The sequence below is a fragment of the Bos grunniens genome, chromosome 22 (assembly GCF_055505025.1).
Source record: "Bos grunniens cultivar Pamir isolate PY7600 chromosome 22, Bosgru_T2T1.0, whole genome shotgun sequence".
Classification (NCBI taxonomy): domain Eukaryota; kingdom Metazoa; phylum Chordata; class Mammalia; order Artiodactyla; family Bovidae; genus Bos; species Bos grunniens.
The window spans coordinates 7,749,974-7,764,172 of record NC_141186.1 but is presented as its reverse complement, the minus strand read 5'-3'; the positions used below and the strand labels follow the sequence as shown (position 1 = coordinate 7,764,172).

The following is a 14,199-nucleotide window of genomic DNA, read 5'->3' as shown; positions in this document are numbered from 1 at the left end:
CCCCTGTGGAAGCCTACAGCCCTAACCACCTGACCACCGGGGAATTCCCTTTACTGACTTTAAGTAAGTGATTGTCACAAGACCTGTAAAGGGTTTTGAAGAGAAGTTATGAATTTCCTAGCCTTTGCGGATGCCACGATGGACGAAACCCCTGCCTTCCGGTCACCCTGAATTAACTGTTCCTCCCCTTTTGCCTCGTTTCACATTCATCCGTATTTTAAAGAAATCAGAGCTCCCATTATTCTCCAGGTTTAAAAATAAAACGTTTCCCCCTTGATTATGTGACTCAAATTTGGCTCATACTGTATGTGCCAAAAGCTCTACAAAAAAGAGGATTAAATGAGTCTTTTTCAGCGTAAAAATATAGTGCTGGTATGAGTCAGCCATCATTTCTGAGTTCCGGAAATGTATTAATCTCATCCCTGGTCTATTTTAAAACTTTTTTTTTTTTTTTTTAATTGCTAGGACAAACATTCACAAATCTGATACTTTATATAAAGCTGTAGCAGGCATAGAAATAACCCAGTTTTTCTCCTATTTAGGGTTTTGTGCTATTTTATGGCCCATACGAATGCAACATACACGTGGACCCGTTTCAGAGAAATATGAAAAGCAGATCTTGCAGCCCAAAGACACAGAGTTTACCAAATCGTTTTCCAATAAAGTGGAAACAGCTTTAAGAGGGCTCTCTTGGCAAAACCCATTGAAGACCCGCCAAGCTAAAGCCTCTTTATCCAGTTAACAGGGAATTCAGCCCGTTCTTAAAACTTCAGGGTCCCCCGTGTAAGGACCGTAGACAACTGCAATTTGTGGCTATTTTTAGCCAGCAATCACAGACGGAATGCAAACAGTCATAAAAAGGAGGAAGACAACCGCGTTACACTGTAGATGAAAGCCAGCGGAGAGCGCCAGCCCTGAGGAATCACAGCGCTCAGGTTCTCCTCCTCCAGACAGGCAAGTGTCCTTCCAAGGAGCCCTGCCCTTTTAAATTCCTCTTTAAAAGAGACTGACCGGCCCCGCAGGTCCTCTCCCGCCCTACTCACTTGAGAAAAGGGATTTTGATGGTATCTACTAAAAACAGAAGTCTGTCTTCAAATAACACTGTGCTAGTCGTTAGATATACATCCTCTGCCTCAGAACCACCCTTCAAGAAAAGTATTTTTCATCTTTATCTATGAAATAGAATACAAGGCAGAGGATTTGAAGGTCTCCCTTAGCGACGCTGAGTGCGAAAGAATTAAGTCTAGAAAGGGCGGTGCGATCGGGCCCAGGACGCAGGCACCAGGCAGGGGTCTAGGGGCGGGCCTAACCGCGGCGGGCGGGGCCTAACCGCGGCGCGGGGCGGGGCCTAAGCGTAAGGCGGGGCGACCGGACTTGCCTTGAAGTAGGCGAACTGCAGGAACTTGTAGGGCTCTCGGCGCTGGAAGTCCGCCAGTACTTCGCGGCTGGGTTGCGACTGGCGGAAGGCCGGCAGGCCCTGCTTGCAGCGTTTGAGGCAGTGCGCTCGGCGCAGCAGGCCCCCAAAGAGGCGCAACTCCGGGTAGCGCGCGAGGCCGGCGGTGGGCTCGGGCTGCGGCGCCGCGCTGCAGTTGCGGTGGCAGAAGGCCTCGCTGTCCCGTAGCAGGCGGTGCAGCCGCAGGCTGATCTCCAAGTAGCCCACGCTCTCCGCCCAGTGCTCGCTGCTGTACTGGTCCAGCGCGTGCCGGTAGGCCGACTCGAGCGGCATCAGCTCGTCCCGCGGGAAGCTGCGGAAGCTGTAGCGCTCGTACTGGGCGCGCCCCGAGTGCAGCGCGCATACCGCGCATAGCAGCGTCAGCAGCGCCGCGGCCGCCCGGCGCCCCGGCTCCATAGCTCCAGGCGGAAGGAAGGAAAGAGAGGAGAAAGAAGGAAAAGAAAAGGGAGCCGAACGCTGAAGAGGCGGAGACGCCAGCCTCAGGCCCGCCCCGTCCGGCCGCCCCTCCCCACCAGCCGGGGGGTCCGGGCGAAGCTGCCCGTACAGAGAGGGTGTCCTAGGGAGGCGCGCTGCCCTCTAGTTTCTGCTTGTCTAACATTTGATCCCCGGCTCCGCTGATCGCTCCTTTAGAGAAGGCGGTCTGGAAGCCAGACGCGGCCCTGATGGATCAGCGCTGCTTAGACTTTAGAATCATTTAGAGGACTTTTGAAAAACGCAGATTCACAAGTGACTCCAGAGTTTCTCTTTCACCAAATCTGGCAGAGATGGGGATCTGAGGGTTTGCAGTTCTAACCAGCACCCTAGTGAGGTTAATGCTGCGGGTCCACGAACGACCTTACATTTCAGTGAGAGAGAGAGACAGTGCATATATAAAATTAATGAGGATGTCGGTGGCACTTTGTAAACTATTGAGCAAATCAAGTTGAAGATGCACACACCTTATGATTTAGATTCCACGCTTCAGAATACACTCGAGAAGCTTGTATGTGTGCATCAAAAGATGTGGATGGAATGTTAAAGGCAGTACTGTTATTTTATCATTATTAAATTTTTTGGCCGCACCACTCGACTTTCAGGGATCTTAGTTCCACGACCACAGAGCACACCCGTCCCAGCAGTGGGAGCGCCAAGTCCTAACCAGTGGACTGCCAGTGATTAAGTCCCAGCATTGTAATTGTAATTACTTAAATTTTTATTTTTAAATAATTTACAAAAAAATTGCAAGGATAGTACATACAACTCCTATATATCCTTTATACACATTTACAAATGAATAACTTATGCCATATTTCTTTTTCTTAATCATTTGAGAGAAGATTGCATACATCAGGCCATTTACCCTTTAATCTTTTAGTATGTATGTCCTAGGAACCGAAACTCTCTGTTGTGCTCAGTCATGTTTGACTCTTTGCAATCCCATGGAGCTTGCCAGGCTCCTCTGTCCATAGGATTCTCCAGGCAAGAATACTGGAGTGGGTTGCCATTTCCTTCTCCAGGGGATCTTCCCCACCCAGGAATTGAAGCCGTGTCTCCTGCATCGGCAGGCTGATTCTTTACCACTGCCCCACCTGGGAATGAAACTACAACGCTCAAATTCATTAATGATCAAATTCACTAATCTATATCCCCCATTCCAGTTTTGTCAACTAATAATGTCTTTTACGGGCTTCCCTTGTGACTCCGCAGTAAACACTCTGCCTGCAACGCAGGAGTTGTGGGAGATGCACTGGTGGCTCAGTGGTAAAAAAAAAAATCTGCCTCCCAATGCAGGAGACATAAGGGAGGTGGATTCAATCCCAACTGTTGTTGTTTGGACTAAACAACAACAACAACATCTTGTATAGCACGTTTTCCCCTGGGCAGGAAACAGTCCAATATCATGTATTGTATCTAGGTGTTTCTTCTATCTAATGTTCTAGAATCCGAACCTTCAGATTTTATTGTTATGCTATTGACACTAGAGTACAGGCCAAAACAACAGTGAGATCCACCACACGCCTATTCAATTCAGTTCAGTTCAGTCGCTCAGTCGTGTCCAACTCTTTGCGATCCCATGAATCGCAGCACACCAGGCCTCCCTGTCCATCACCAACTCCCAGAGTTCACTCAGACTCATGTCCATCGAGTCAGTGATGCCATCCAGCCATCTCATCCTCTGTCATCCCCTTCTCCTCCTGCCCCCAGTCCCTCCCAGCATCAGAGTCTTTTCCAATGAGTCAACTCTTCGCATGAGGTGGCCAAAGTACTGGAGTTTCAGCTTCAGCATCAGTCCTTCCAATGAACACCCAGGACTGGTCTCCTTTAGGATGGACTGATTGGATCTCCTTGCAGTCCAGGGGACCCGCAAGAATCTTCTCCAGCACCACAGTTCAAAAGCATCAATTCTTCAGCGCTCAGCTTTCTTCACAGTCCAACTCTCACATCCATACATGACCAATGGAAAAACCATAGCCTTGACTAGACAGACCTTTGTTGGCAAAGTAATGTCTCTGCTTTTCAATATGCTATCTAGGTTGGTCATAACTTTTCTTCCAAGGATTACTCGGCACTAAAAAGAAATGAGCTATTCCACCACAAAAAAACATGGAGGAAACTTAAATACATTTTACTATGTAAAAGAAGGTTATATATGAAAGACTATATACTGTATGATTCCAACTATATATGATGTTATGTTTGGGGGTTTTATTTATTTGTTTTTTTTGTTGTTGTTGTTGTTGGCTGCACTGCACTGCTTGTGAGATCTTAGCTCCCCAACCAGGGACTGAACCTGGGCCCTCAGCAGTGAGAATGTGTAGTCCCAAGCAATGGACCATCAAGGAATTCCCCCAACTATGTGACATTCTGGAAAAGGCAAACTTTGAGAACAGTAAAGGGATCACTGATGCCAAGTGATACGGGGAGAGAGGGATAAACAGGCACAGAAGAGGACTTTCAGGGCAGCCAAACTCTTCTGTGTGATACTATAATGGTGGATGGATATCATGATACATTTCTCAAAACCCAGAGAATATGCAGTATCAAGAGTGAGCCCTAATGGAAGTCATGGGCTTTGGGTGATCATATTGAATGAAAGCAGCTTCACTGGCTGTACCAGGCGACCCATCTGGTGTGGGATTCTGATAGCGGGAGAGGCGGTGTGTACGTAGTGGTAAACCTACGTGGGAATGGGAAACCTCTGTGCTGTTCATTCAGCGTTGCTGCAAACCTAAAACTGTTCCAGTCTAGTTCCAAAAAAGAATACAGGGGTCTTCCCTGGGGGCTCAGTGGTAAAGAATCCGCCTGCCAATGCAAGAGACATGGGTTCGATTCCTGGTCCCAGAAGATCCCACATGCCTCAGAGCAACTAAGCCCATGCACCACAACTACAGAGCCTGTGCTCTAGAATCCCAGAGCTGCAGCTGTTGAGCCCACGGGCCGCCTACAGCCCATGCTGTGCAACGAAAGCCTGAACACTGCAACTAGAGAGTAGCCTCTGAGACAAGAAAAGCCTGCACAGCGTGGAAGACCTAGCACAGCTGAAAAGAAATAGAATTATTTTTAAGAATACAGGCCAGTTATTTTATAAAAAGTCCTCCATTGAGGTTTCTCTGCTGTTTCTTCATGATTAGATTCAGATTAAGGTCTCTGGACTAGAACAGGGGTCCCCAGAGGCCAGGCAACAAACTGATATTGGTCTGTGGTCTGTTAGGAACCGGGCCACAACAGGAGGTGAATGAAGCTTCATCTGTATTTGTAGCCGCTCCCCATCGCTATCCCATCACCCCAGATGGGACTGTCTAGCTGCAGGAAAACAAGCTCAGGGCTCCCACTGATTCGGCATTATGGTGAGCTGTAGAATTATTTCATTGTCTATCACAATGTAATAATAATAGAGATAAAGTAAATGTAACGGCACTTGAATCATCCCAAAACCGTTCCCCCCACACACCCTCCCACGCCCCAGTCCCTGGAAAAACTGGCTTCCATGAAACTGGTCCCTGGTGCCAAAAAGGTTGGGGACTGCTGGACTAGAATACAGTCCTTCTCAGACGTCACTGGAGGAGCCCACTGTCAGCCCCTTATCACTGATATTAATTGTGATTACCTTGTTAAGGTTGTATCCATTTTCTCCACTTCATTTTTTTCTTTTGTATTTAATAAGTGTTTTCGGTATGATACAGCAGCACAGTTCCTAATAGCAGAAAGCAGAAATAACCATGTAAAAACAAAAGTGGATTTTTTTGTTTGTTTTTTTAGAGAGAAGATTTTACAGCAGGGAATAATAAAAGAATTACAGCTATACATAACAACACAGTTTAGCCTTAAAAAGAATGATTCCACTTGTCTAAAGTTTAAAAGTATGCCAAAGTACACAAAATATTATTTAGGAATGCAAGTAATAGAGTCTTACCTCATACAAACAAATATGGTTTTTCCAGTAGTCATGTACGGATGTGAGCGTTAGACCATAAAGAAGGTTGAAAGTGAAAGTTGCTCAGTAGTGTCCAACTCTGCCATCCCATGTACTATACAGTCCATGGAATTCTTCAGGCCTGGATACTAGAGTGGGTAGCCTTTCCCTTCTCCAGGGGATCTTCCCAACCCAGGGATCGAACCCAGGTCTCCCGCATTGCAGGCGGATTCTTTACCAGCTGAGCCACAGGGAAGCCCAAGAACACTGGACTGGGTAGCCTATCCCTTCTCCAGCAGATCGAACTGGGGTCTCCTGCATTGCAGGCAGATTCTTTACCAACTGAGCTATCAGGGTACTTTGAACTGTGGTGCTAGAGAAGACTCTTGAGAGTCCCTTGGATGGCAAAGATCAAACCAGTCCATCCTAAAGTAAATCAACCCTGACTATGCATTGGAAGGACTGATGCTGAACCTGAAGCTCCAATACTTTGGCCACCTGATGCAAAGAGTCGACTCATTGGAAAAGACCCTAATGCTGAGAAAGATTGAGGGCTGGAGAAGAAGGGGGCAACAGAGGATGAGATGGTTAGGTAACATCACCAATTCAATGGACAAGAGTTTAAGCAAACTCTGGGGGAAAGGATAAGGAAGTCTGGTGTGCTGCAGTCCATGGGGTCGCAAAGAGTCAGACACAACTGAGAGGCTGAACAACAACATACAAACATACAAGATAAAACTGGAATGAAAAAGGAACCATAAACAAAACTTTTGGATCATGATTTCCTATAAGGTGGAAGGCCCCTCAGGTGACTTAAACGACAAATTCTCTTTAGTATCGTGAATTTATTCATTCTTTCACTACACTGTTCAGCACCTACCTTAGACCAGGTCCTGCCCTTGGCACGGAATGCAAAGATGAATCAGACATACATCCTTGACTACAAGGAACTTCCAGTTCAGTAGAGATAAGACATCTGTATTTTTTTGCATGTGTTCCATTAACCTATAGTCAACTATTGTGTGACAGGCACTGTATTAAAGAAATATCAACTCGTTCCCTCAAAGTCTTGAGAAGACAGATAAGCAAACCTTTAATTACCCACCATTAGAGCTGGAGAGAGTGTTATGTGGACCCCAAAGAGGGTTGGGCAACTACCTTAGTGACTTCCGGCTGCTATCACAGGCCCAGTGGATGGCTCATAGACTGAAATTTATTTCTCGTGGTCTGGAGGCTGAGAGACCCAAGATCAAGGTGTTGCCAGGTGTGGTGTCAGAGAACCTGCTCTCTGGTTCATGGATGGAAGGGGCAAGGGAACATTCTGGTGTCTCTCACTCTTTAAAAAAAAAAATATCAATTTTTAATTGAAAGATAATTGATTTACAATATTGTGTTGGTTTCTGCCATACAGCAGCATGAATCAGTCATGGGTACACATACGTGCCAGGGTCCCTGAAATCCAAGCACTGTGCCACCTCCACACCTGGGGCAGACCTAAGTCCTCAAGGAGTCTCTTTTTTTTTTTGAGCATGGATTATTTTATTGGATGCTTTATAAAAAGTCCAAGCACACACATACTGTGCCCCCACCAGGAAGGGAGGGGCTCACATTAGTTGTTCTTATACCTTCAGGATAAGCCTCTCCCCACAAATATTTGTATCCCAGCTACAAACATGGAGTTGCAAAGGGTATATATAAAGATATGATATTTTTCTTGCTCTTGTTATAGTACAAACAACTGAAGGTGACTACCGATCTGTGAGAGTAAGAAAGGGGAAAATCACTTGACAAAGGGATGGAATGTCTGTCACCTGCAACAAGTAGCTGACTCATCTGCTATTAACAGGCACCTACCCTAAATTACAGGGACCCGAGCACATGAAACTGGAGATGACATGTGCAGGGCCCCTGCTGATTACACTCGCTCCAGAACCCCTTCTTCATTACTACAAATTAGAGGAGAACCCAGTACTTAAGATTCTACCCACTGAGGTATTAACTGCATCAAGATTAGTTATGTCCAAGGAGCATGCAATAGAAATATTTTTAAACCAACATGGTTAAGTGTTAAGATCTTTAGAAATCAAAATATGTATTCACATAATTTTAAACTGAAGTCAAGATAAATCAAATCAATCTTCTGTGGTAATGATTTAAGCGCAAGTGATGCGGGCTTTCTTCACATTCAGTCCTTCACTCAGTTGTTCTTGAACAGGTCGATGCAGCTTTGCAGGAGGGACACATTGTTCCTGGCATGCTTTATTTCCAGTTCAGACATTTTCAATTAGATTCTTCCTGAACGCTGCCACTCTCTTCCGTTTGAAATTGATCAGCTCATCTTTTGCAGATTCAGAGAGTTGTTCAAACTTCTGGCAGCATTCCTGCTGCTGTGCCTCGGCCAGCTTGACATCTTTGCTCTTTAACCGGGCCTTATCCAACGCTTTATTTGAATTCTCATAGTCAATGAGGGCTTTGGTGCATCGGTATAAGAGATCCTTGGCAGCCTCTATGTTGAGCATGTAGTATCGCAGGAGCTCCGTCAGCTTTAAGTCTTCATCTGAGGAGACTCGACTATCCACTTTCCTAAGTTTTTCAAACAGCTCAGCCACCTTCAAGAGGTACTTCTTGATGATTGTAGGCTCCTCTAAAGCCAGGCTATGCAAGCAGGCTGCAGTGTGGATATAATCATCTGCGACATTTTTATGAGATCTGGTCATCCTGTCAGCCTTTGCACAGGAATCCTTGATCCTGTTGTAATAGTTGATGAGGAAAGTCTTCTCTTGCTCAAAAAAGTCATCTACCTCCTTAACTCCTGAAAAAAGAACTTCATCAGCACTTTTCACCACACTTTTAAAAAAGCCACCAAACATCTCTTTAGTACTTTTCCGCCTGACACTTAGATCTTGATCATATTCCAAAAACACGTGGAAGGTGCGGTCTTTACTGAGAACAGGGTGGGAGGAGAACCGCTGGAGAAAGACTTCGTGCGAAGACACCGTCTTCTTGAAGACAGCAAGGTACTCCGCTTCTAGCTCTTGCTTCATCTTGGCAAATTCTTCTTTTGTCATTGACCCTTCACCCTCTCCCAGCTTCTGCATCTTCTCTCGAGGGCCATCGAAGTCGGGCTTGGTCGGCGCTGGCGGGATAATAAGCCCAGCATAGTCTGTAGTTTCAATAAGAGTGTCATGTAGCCACACAAAGTCTTCATGTTGCCTTGTAACAGAAAACTCTGGGCTGTGAAATGTGGGCAGTGTGGTCTTGGTGTGCACTGTAAATTTGACTTTGTCTCTCTCACTGAGTGCGTCAGATATGTCAATCTTTTTTTAATTTGGCTGCATGGCTTGCTGGATCTTAGTTGCCTGACCAGGGATTGAACCCTGGGCCACTGCAGTGAAAGCACCTGGTCCTAAGCACTGTACTCTTTCTCTTTTAATAAACGTTTGGCCATACCTCATGGCATGTGGGATCTTAGTTCCCCAACCTGGGACTGAACGTGTGGTCTCTGGACTGAAAGGCAGCCCATCAGAGAAGTCCCTGGGGGTCTCCTTTTCAAGGGCACTAATCCCATCCATGAAGGCCCCATCCTTATGAGCTAATCACTCCGAAGACTTCAAAGACCTCATTTCCAAATACCATCACTTTGAGGATTAGGTTTCAACATATAAATTTGGGGAGGGGCACAAACCTTCAGTCTGTAGCACTAACCTAGTCTGAAGGTGAGTCTGGGCAAGTTTCTTGCAAGAGGTCATTCTCTAAGTCTTGAAGGACCTGAACAAAAGGAACAGAAGACTGCTGGAGGCAAGAAGGGAAAAAGGAAGAAGATTCTTGGCAAAAGAAATAACAGTTACAAAGGAGAAGAGAGGTGATGGGACTGGAGGCCAAAAAACAGCATAAAGACCCCAAAATGTGATCCTATAAGAAAGATGAACGCGTGGGAATTCCTTGGTGGTCCAGCGGTTAAGACTTTGCGTTTCTACGGTTGGGGACCCCAGGTTCAGTCTCTGGTCGGAGAACTAAGATCCTACAAGCCTCACAGTGTGACCAAAAATAGTTAATTCATTCATAATTAAAAGAAGATGAGGGTCTGAGTTAAGACACAGAACATAAAGAGCCATAACAGATAAAGATAAATGTCATAAGTCAGATGTATGTAGGAAGAAAAAGAACTCTTCCAGCTAGTGCAAGCACTAATTACTTCATTCCGAAAGAGGCATTAAATCTGGGATTTGAATTGGGAATGAATTGTGACCTGTGATCCTAAAAGCAAAATCTAAGAGGACATCCCCAGAACCCACCGATAGAGAAAGCTTAAATAGTAGGCTGCAGAGCAGTTTCTTCGTATTCAACAAATAATGGTCTCATGCTAGGTGGGCTAGAAAACAGAGACTGAGGCAAGAACTAAGTGCTCAGACTTTATGTGGAAGGTAGAATGCATGACTGGGAGAGAGGAAAGGAAAGGAAAAGGAAAGAAAAGATGAAATGTAAAGTGTGTGTGTGTGTGTGTGCTAAGTCGCTTCAGTCATGTCCGATTCTTCATGACCCTATGAACCATAGCCCGCCAGGCTCCTCTGTCCATGGGATTCTCCAGGCAAGAATACTGGAATGGATTGCCATGCCCTCCTCCAGGGGATCTTCCTGACCCAGGGATGGAACCTGCATTTGTTACATCTCCTGCAGTAGCAGGCCAGTTCTTTACCACTAGAGGCACCTGGGCCCCTGAGATGCAACACAAAGATGCAAAGGAACATGGTCCCACACTGGCTACAACTTCAGAACAGCTTGAAGACACGTGGGCCTTGGCAGGTGCGCCCACTAGACCATGTGGAATGTCTCTGGACAAGCTATACAGAGAAACCACTCCTTGAAACAGTTGATCTGAGCGAAGAAGGGCGAGGAGGACATTTATTTACTGGCTCATTCCCCGCTCTGATCCCCACTGCACTGTGGTTCTCCATGAGAGAGTGAACTTGCCTGCCCCTCTGGGTTGCACCACCCAGCCTCTGGCAACAACAGAGGAAGTGTGGTGCTCTGTTCCAATGAGCGCACAGGTATCTGGAGGAGCAGAAACTCCAGGTGGTTGGTTTGGGGCGATAGATGTGCAGCCAGGCTAGCTGGATGGAGCAGGCAGCTGAGGGCTCTGGAGACAGGGAACTAGGGGATCTCATGGGTCACATCAATGTGTTTGATATAGCAGTCAGAGAGGTTGTAATCAAATTAGCATCGATACTCTCTGCCCCAGAAGTTAGAAACTTTCTCTTCTGCTGGTGCCTGCAGGCCATGGCAAAGGTGCAGCAGACGAGAAGATGTTGCAAACTGAAAGAACCTACCTGCCTAAAGAATGTCCCAATGCAATATATGATCTACTGTTACCCCATGGGACCTTGGCCCTTCTGTGGCTAGACTTTCTGATCATTTTTTCTTTCTTTCTTGGGTCGAACTATGCAGCATGTGGGAGCTTAGTGTCATGACCAGGGATCAAACCCTAGGCCACCGCAGTGGAAGTATGAAGTCTAACCACTGGACCGCTGGGAAAGTCTCAAAAGAGAGTGTGTGTGTTGAAAACAAAATCATTCCGCCTCCCATCCCCCTCCCCCATTAAGAAGGGCCTCACTTGGGGTATTTTTGCTTTTAGATATTTTGGTTTTAGACTCCTGAAAGGGAGTTTGAGGACATGCAGCCATCCTAACCTCACAAGAGTCATGAAAGGTGGACCAGTCCTGGGGCACAGCTGCCAACTTTTATTGAGACTGTGAGGAAACTGCAAGCTGATGATTTCACAGTTTCATCTTTTTATTGCAAATAGATGGGGAAACAATGGAAACAGTGAAAGACTTTATTTTGGGGGCTCCAAAACCACTGCAGATGGTAACTACAGCCATGAAATTAAAATATGCTTGCTCCTTGGAAGAAAAGCTATAACAAACCTAGACAGCATATTAAAAAGCAGAGACATTACTTTGCCAACAAAGGTCTATCTAGTCAAACCTATGGTTTTTCCAGTAGTCATGGATGGATGCGAGAGTTGGACCATAAAGAAAGCTGAGTGCCAAAGAATTGATGCTTCTGAACTGTGGTGTTGGAGAAGACTCTTGAGAGTCCCTTGGACTGCAAGGAAATCAAACCAGTCGATCCTAAAGGAAATCAGTCCTGAATATACATTGGAAGGACTGATGCTGAAGCTGAAACTCCAATACTTTGGCCACCTGATGCAAAGATCTGACTCGTTGGAAAAGACCCTGATGCTGGGAGGGATTGAAGGCAGGAGGAGAAGGGGATGACAGAGGATGTGATGGTTGGATGGCATCACTGACTCGATATACATGAGTTTGAGCAAGCTCCGGGAGTTGGTGATGGACAGGGAAGCCTGGTGTCCTGCAGTTCATGGGGTCACAAAGAGTTGGACACGACTGAGAGACTGAACTGAACTGATTGTTTCATAATCATACCCATTAGTTGGCTGCACAATTTAACCCCAGGATAGTCTTGTGACTTTCTTCATCAGAAAATTTAAGGACTTGTGAGAAGCATGAGGGATTGCTACACAGCACAACTGTCTGAATCTGTAGACAGGAGGCTTTATTTTATATTTTTTAAATAACCTTTTCATTTCATTCAATAAAAATTTCTATATGCCCTTTGCCCAATTCATCGATTGTTAACATTCTGCCTCATTTGCTCCATAGTTTTCTTTCATCCTATACATGTAATAATATGTATATTATGTATAATTATATATATACATGTAATAAATATATATTTATTTTAATGTATAATTATATATATGATACATACATATAAGGCTTCCCAGGTGGCACAGTGGTCAAGAATCTGCCTGCCAATGCAGAAGACACAAGAAATGTGGGTTTCACCCTGGGTTGGGAAGATCCCCTGGAGAAGGAAATGGCAACCCACTCCAGCAATCTGGACTGGAAAATTCCATGGACAGAGGAGCCTGGTGGGGTATGGTCCACAGGGTCACAGAGTCAGACACAACTGAGCATTGCACAGCACAGCAGCACCTACTATGTGTGCACACTCAGACAGGAACTATAAATAGAGCAGGCACAGAAGCATCATGTCCTTGTGAAAATAACCCGGGCTCTAATTAACCATATGTATAAGTATATACATATATATGTATATGAATAAACTGGAATCACTTTGCTATACTCTAGAAACTACTAATAACATAACATTGTAAATCAACCATACCTCAATACAAAAATAAAGATAAAAAACTTGAGGTTTAAAGTCAGGCAATGACACTAGAGGTCCTATCACTTCCTGGCTCTGTGGCTACTGACAGGCACCTCCTCTGTGACTCGGTTCCCTCATTCGTGAAATGTGGATAATAACATGAAACTAGGTGTGATGCAGACTGACTCACTGCTGGTAAAGCCTTTAGCACAACCACAGCTATTATCACTTCCAGTTCAACTATAACACAGAGTCTGGCGCTAAAATCTCAGAAACAAACTTCTATCTATACTCTCTGGGCAAGCTTCTACTGTAAAGGGTCAGATACGATCCATTTTAGGTTTTGTGGCTCATAAAGGAAAGCTATGACAAACCTAGCCAGCGAATTAAAATGCAGAGACGTCACTTTGCCAACAAAAGTCTGTACAAAGCTATGTTTTGTCTAATAGTCATGTATGGATGTGAGAGTTGGACCATCAAGAAAGCTGAGTGCCGAAGAAGACTCTTGAGAGTCCCTTGGACGGTAGGGAGATCAAGCCAGTCAGTCCTTAAGAAAATTAACTCTGAATATTCATTGGAAGGATAGATGCTGAAGCTGAAACTCCAGTACTTTGGGCACCTGATGCAAAAGTTGATTCACTGGAAAAGACTCTGATCCTAGGAAAGACTGAAGGCAAAAGGAGACAAGGGAGGCAGAGGATGAGATGGCTGGATAGCATCCCTGACTCAGTGGCCATGAACTTGAGCAGATTCCGGTAGATATTGGAGGACAGAGGAGTCTAACGTGCTCAGTCTATGGCATTGCAAAGAGTCAGACACAACTTAGGGACTGAACGCCAACAACAGCAAAGTCTCTGTTTCAGCTGCTCAACTGCCATTGTAATCCCAAAGCAGTCACATGCAGGACATAGTGGGTCAGAGGGGTGGTAGTCTAATACAACCTTATTCATGGATGCTAACATTTGAATCTCATATCTTTTTTTTCTGGCCATGCCTCAAGGCTTGTGGGGTCTTAGTTCTTAGACCAGATGAAGGATTGAACCCTCCCCCCCTGCAGTGAAAGTATGGAGTTCTACCACTGGACTGCCAGGGAAATCCCCCTCATCTTTTTTTTTTTTTTAGGTTTCTTTATGTGCTGGGTCTTCGTTGCTGGGTG

At 45.4% G+C, this 14,199-nt stretch overlaps 1 protein-coding gene and 1 pseudogene across 3 annotated transcripts in view; both read right to left on the bottom strand.

Annotated features, from left to right (window-relative positions):
* CRTAP (cartilage associated protein) overlaps positions 1 to 14,199 on the bottom strand; it is a 50,057-nt gene that overhangs the window by 31,584 nt on the left and 4,274 nt on the right. For 2 of the 3 annotated variants that reach the window (XM_086365690.1, XM_086365692.1), the window contains exon 2: positions 5,541 to 5,627. Coding sequence is in view for 1 of the 3 variants with exons in the window: in XM_086365689.1 (XP_086221815.1) it covers positions 1,379 to 1,849 (471 nt within the window). In the remaining 2 variants the exon portion in view is untranslated. Of the gene's footprint in view, positions 1 to 1,378; positions 1,866 to 5,540; positions 5,628 to 14,199 lie in introns of those variants that run through there. The other variant, XM_086365689.1, reaches the window with a different exon arrangement.
* On the bottom strand, positions 7,909 to 9,165 carry LOC147347987 (sorting nexin-5 pseudogene; annotated as a pseudogene).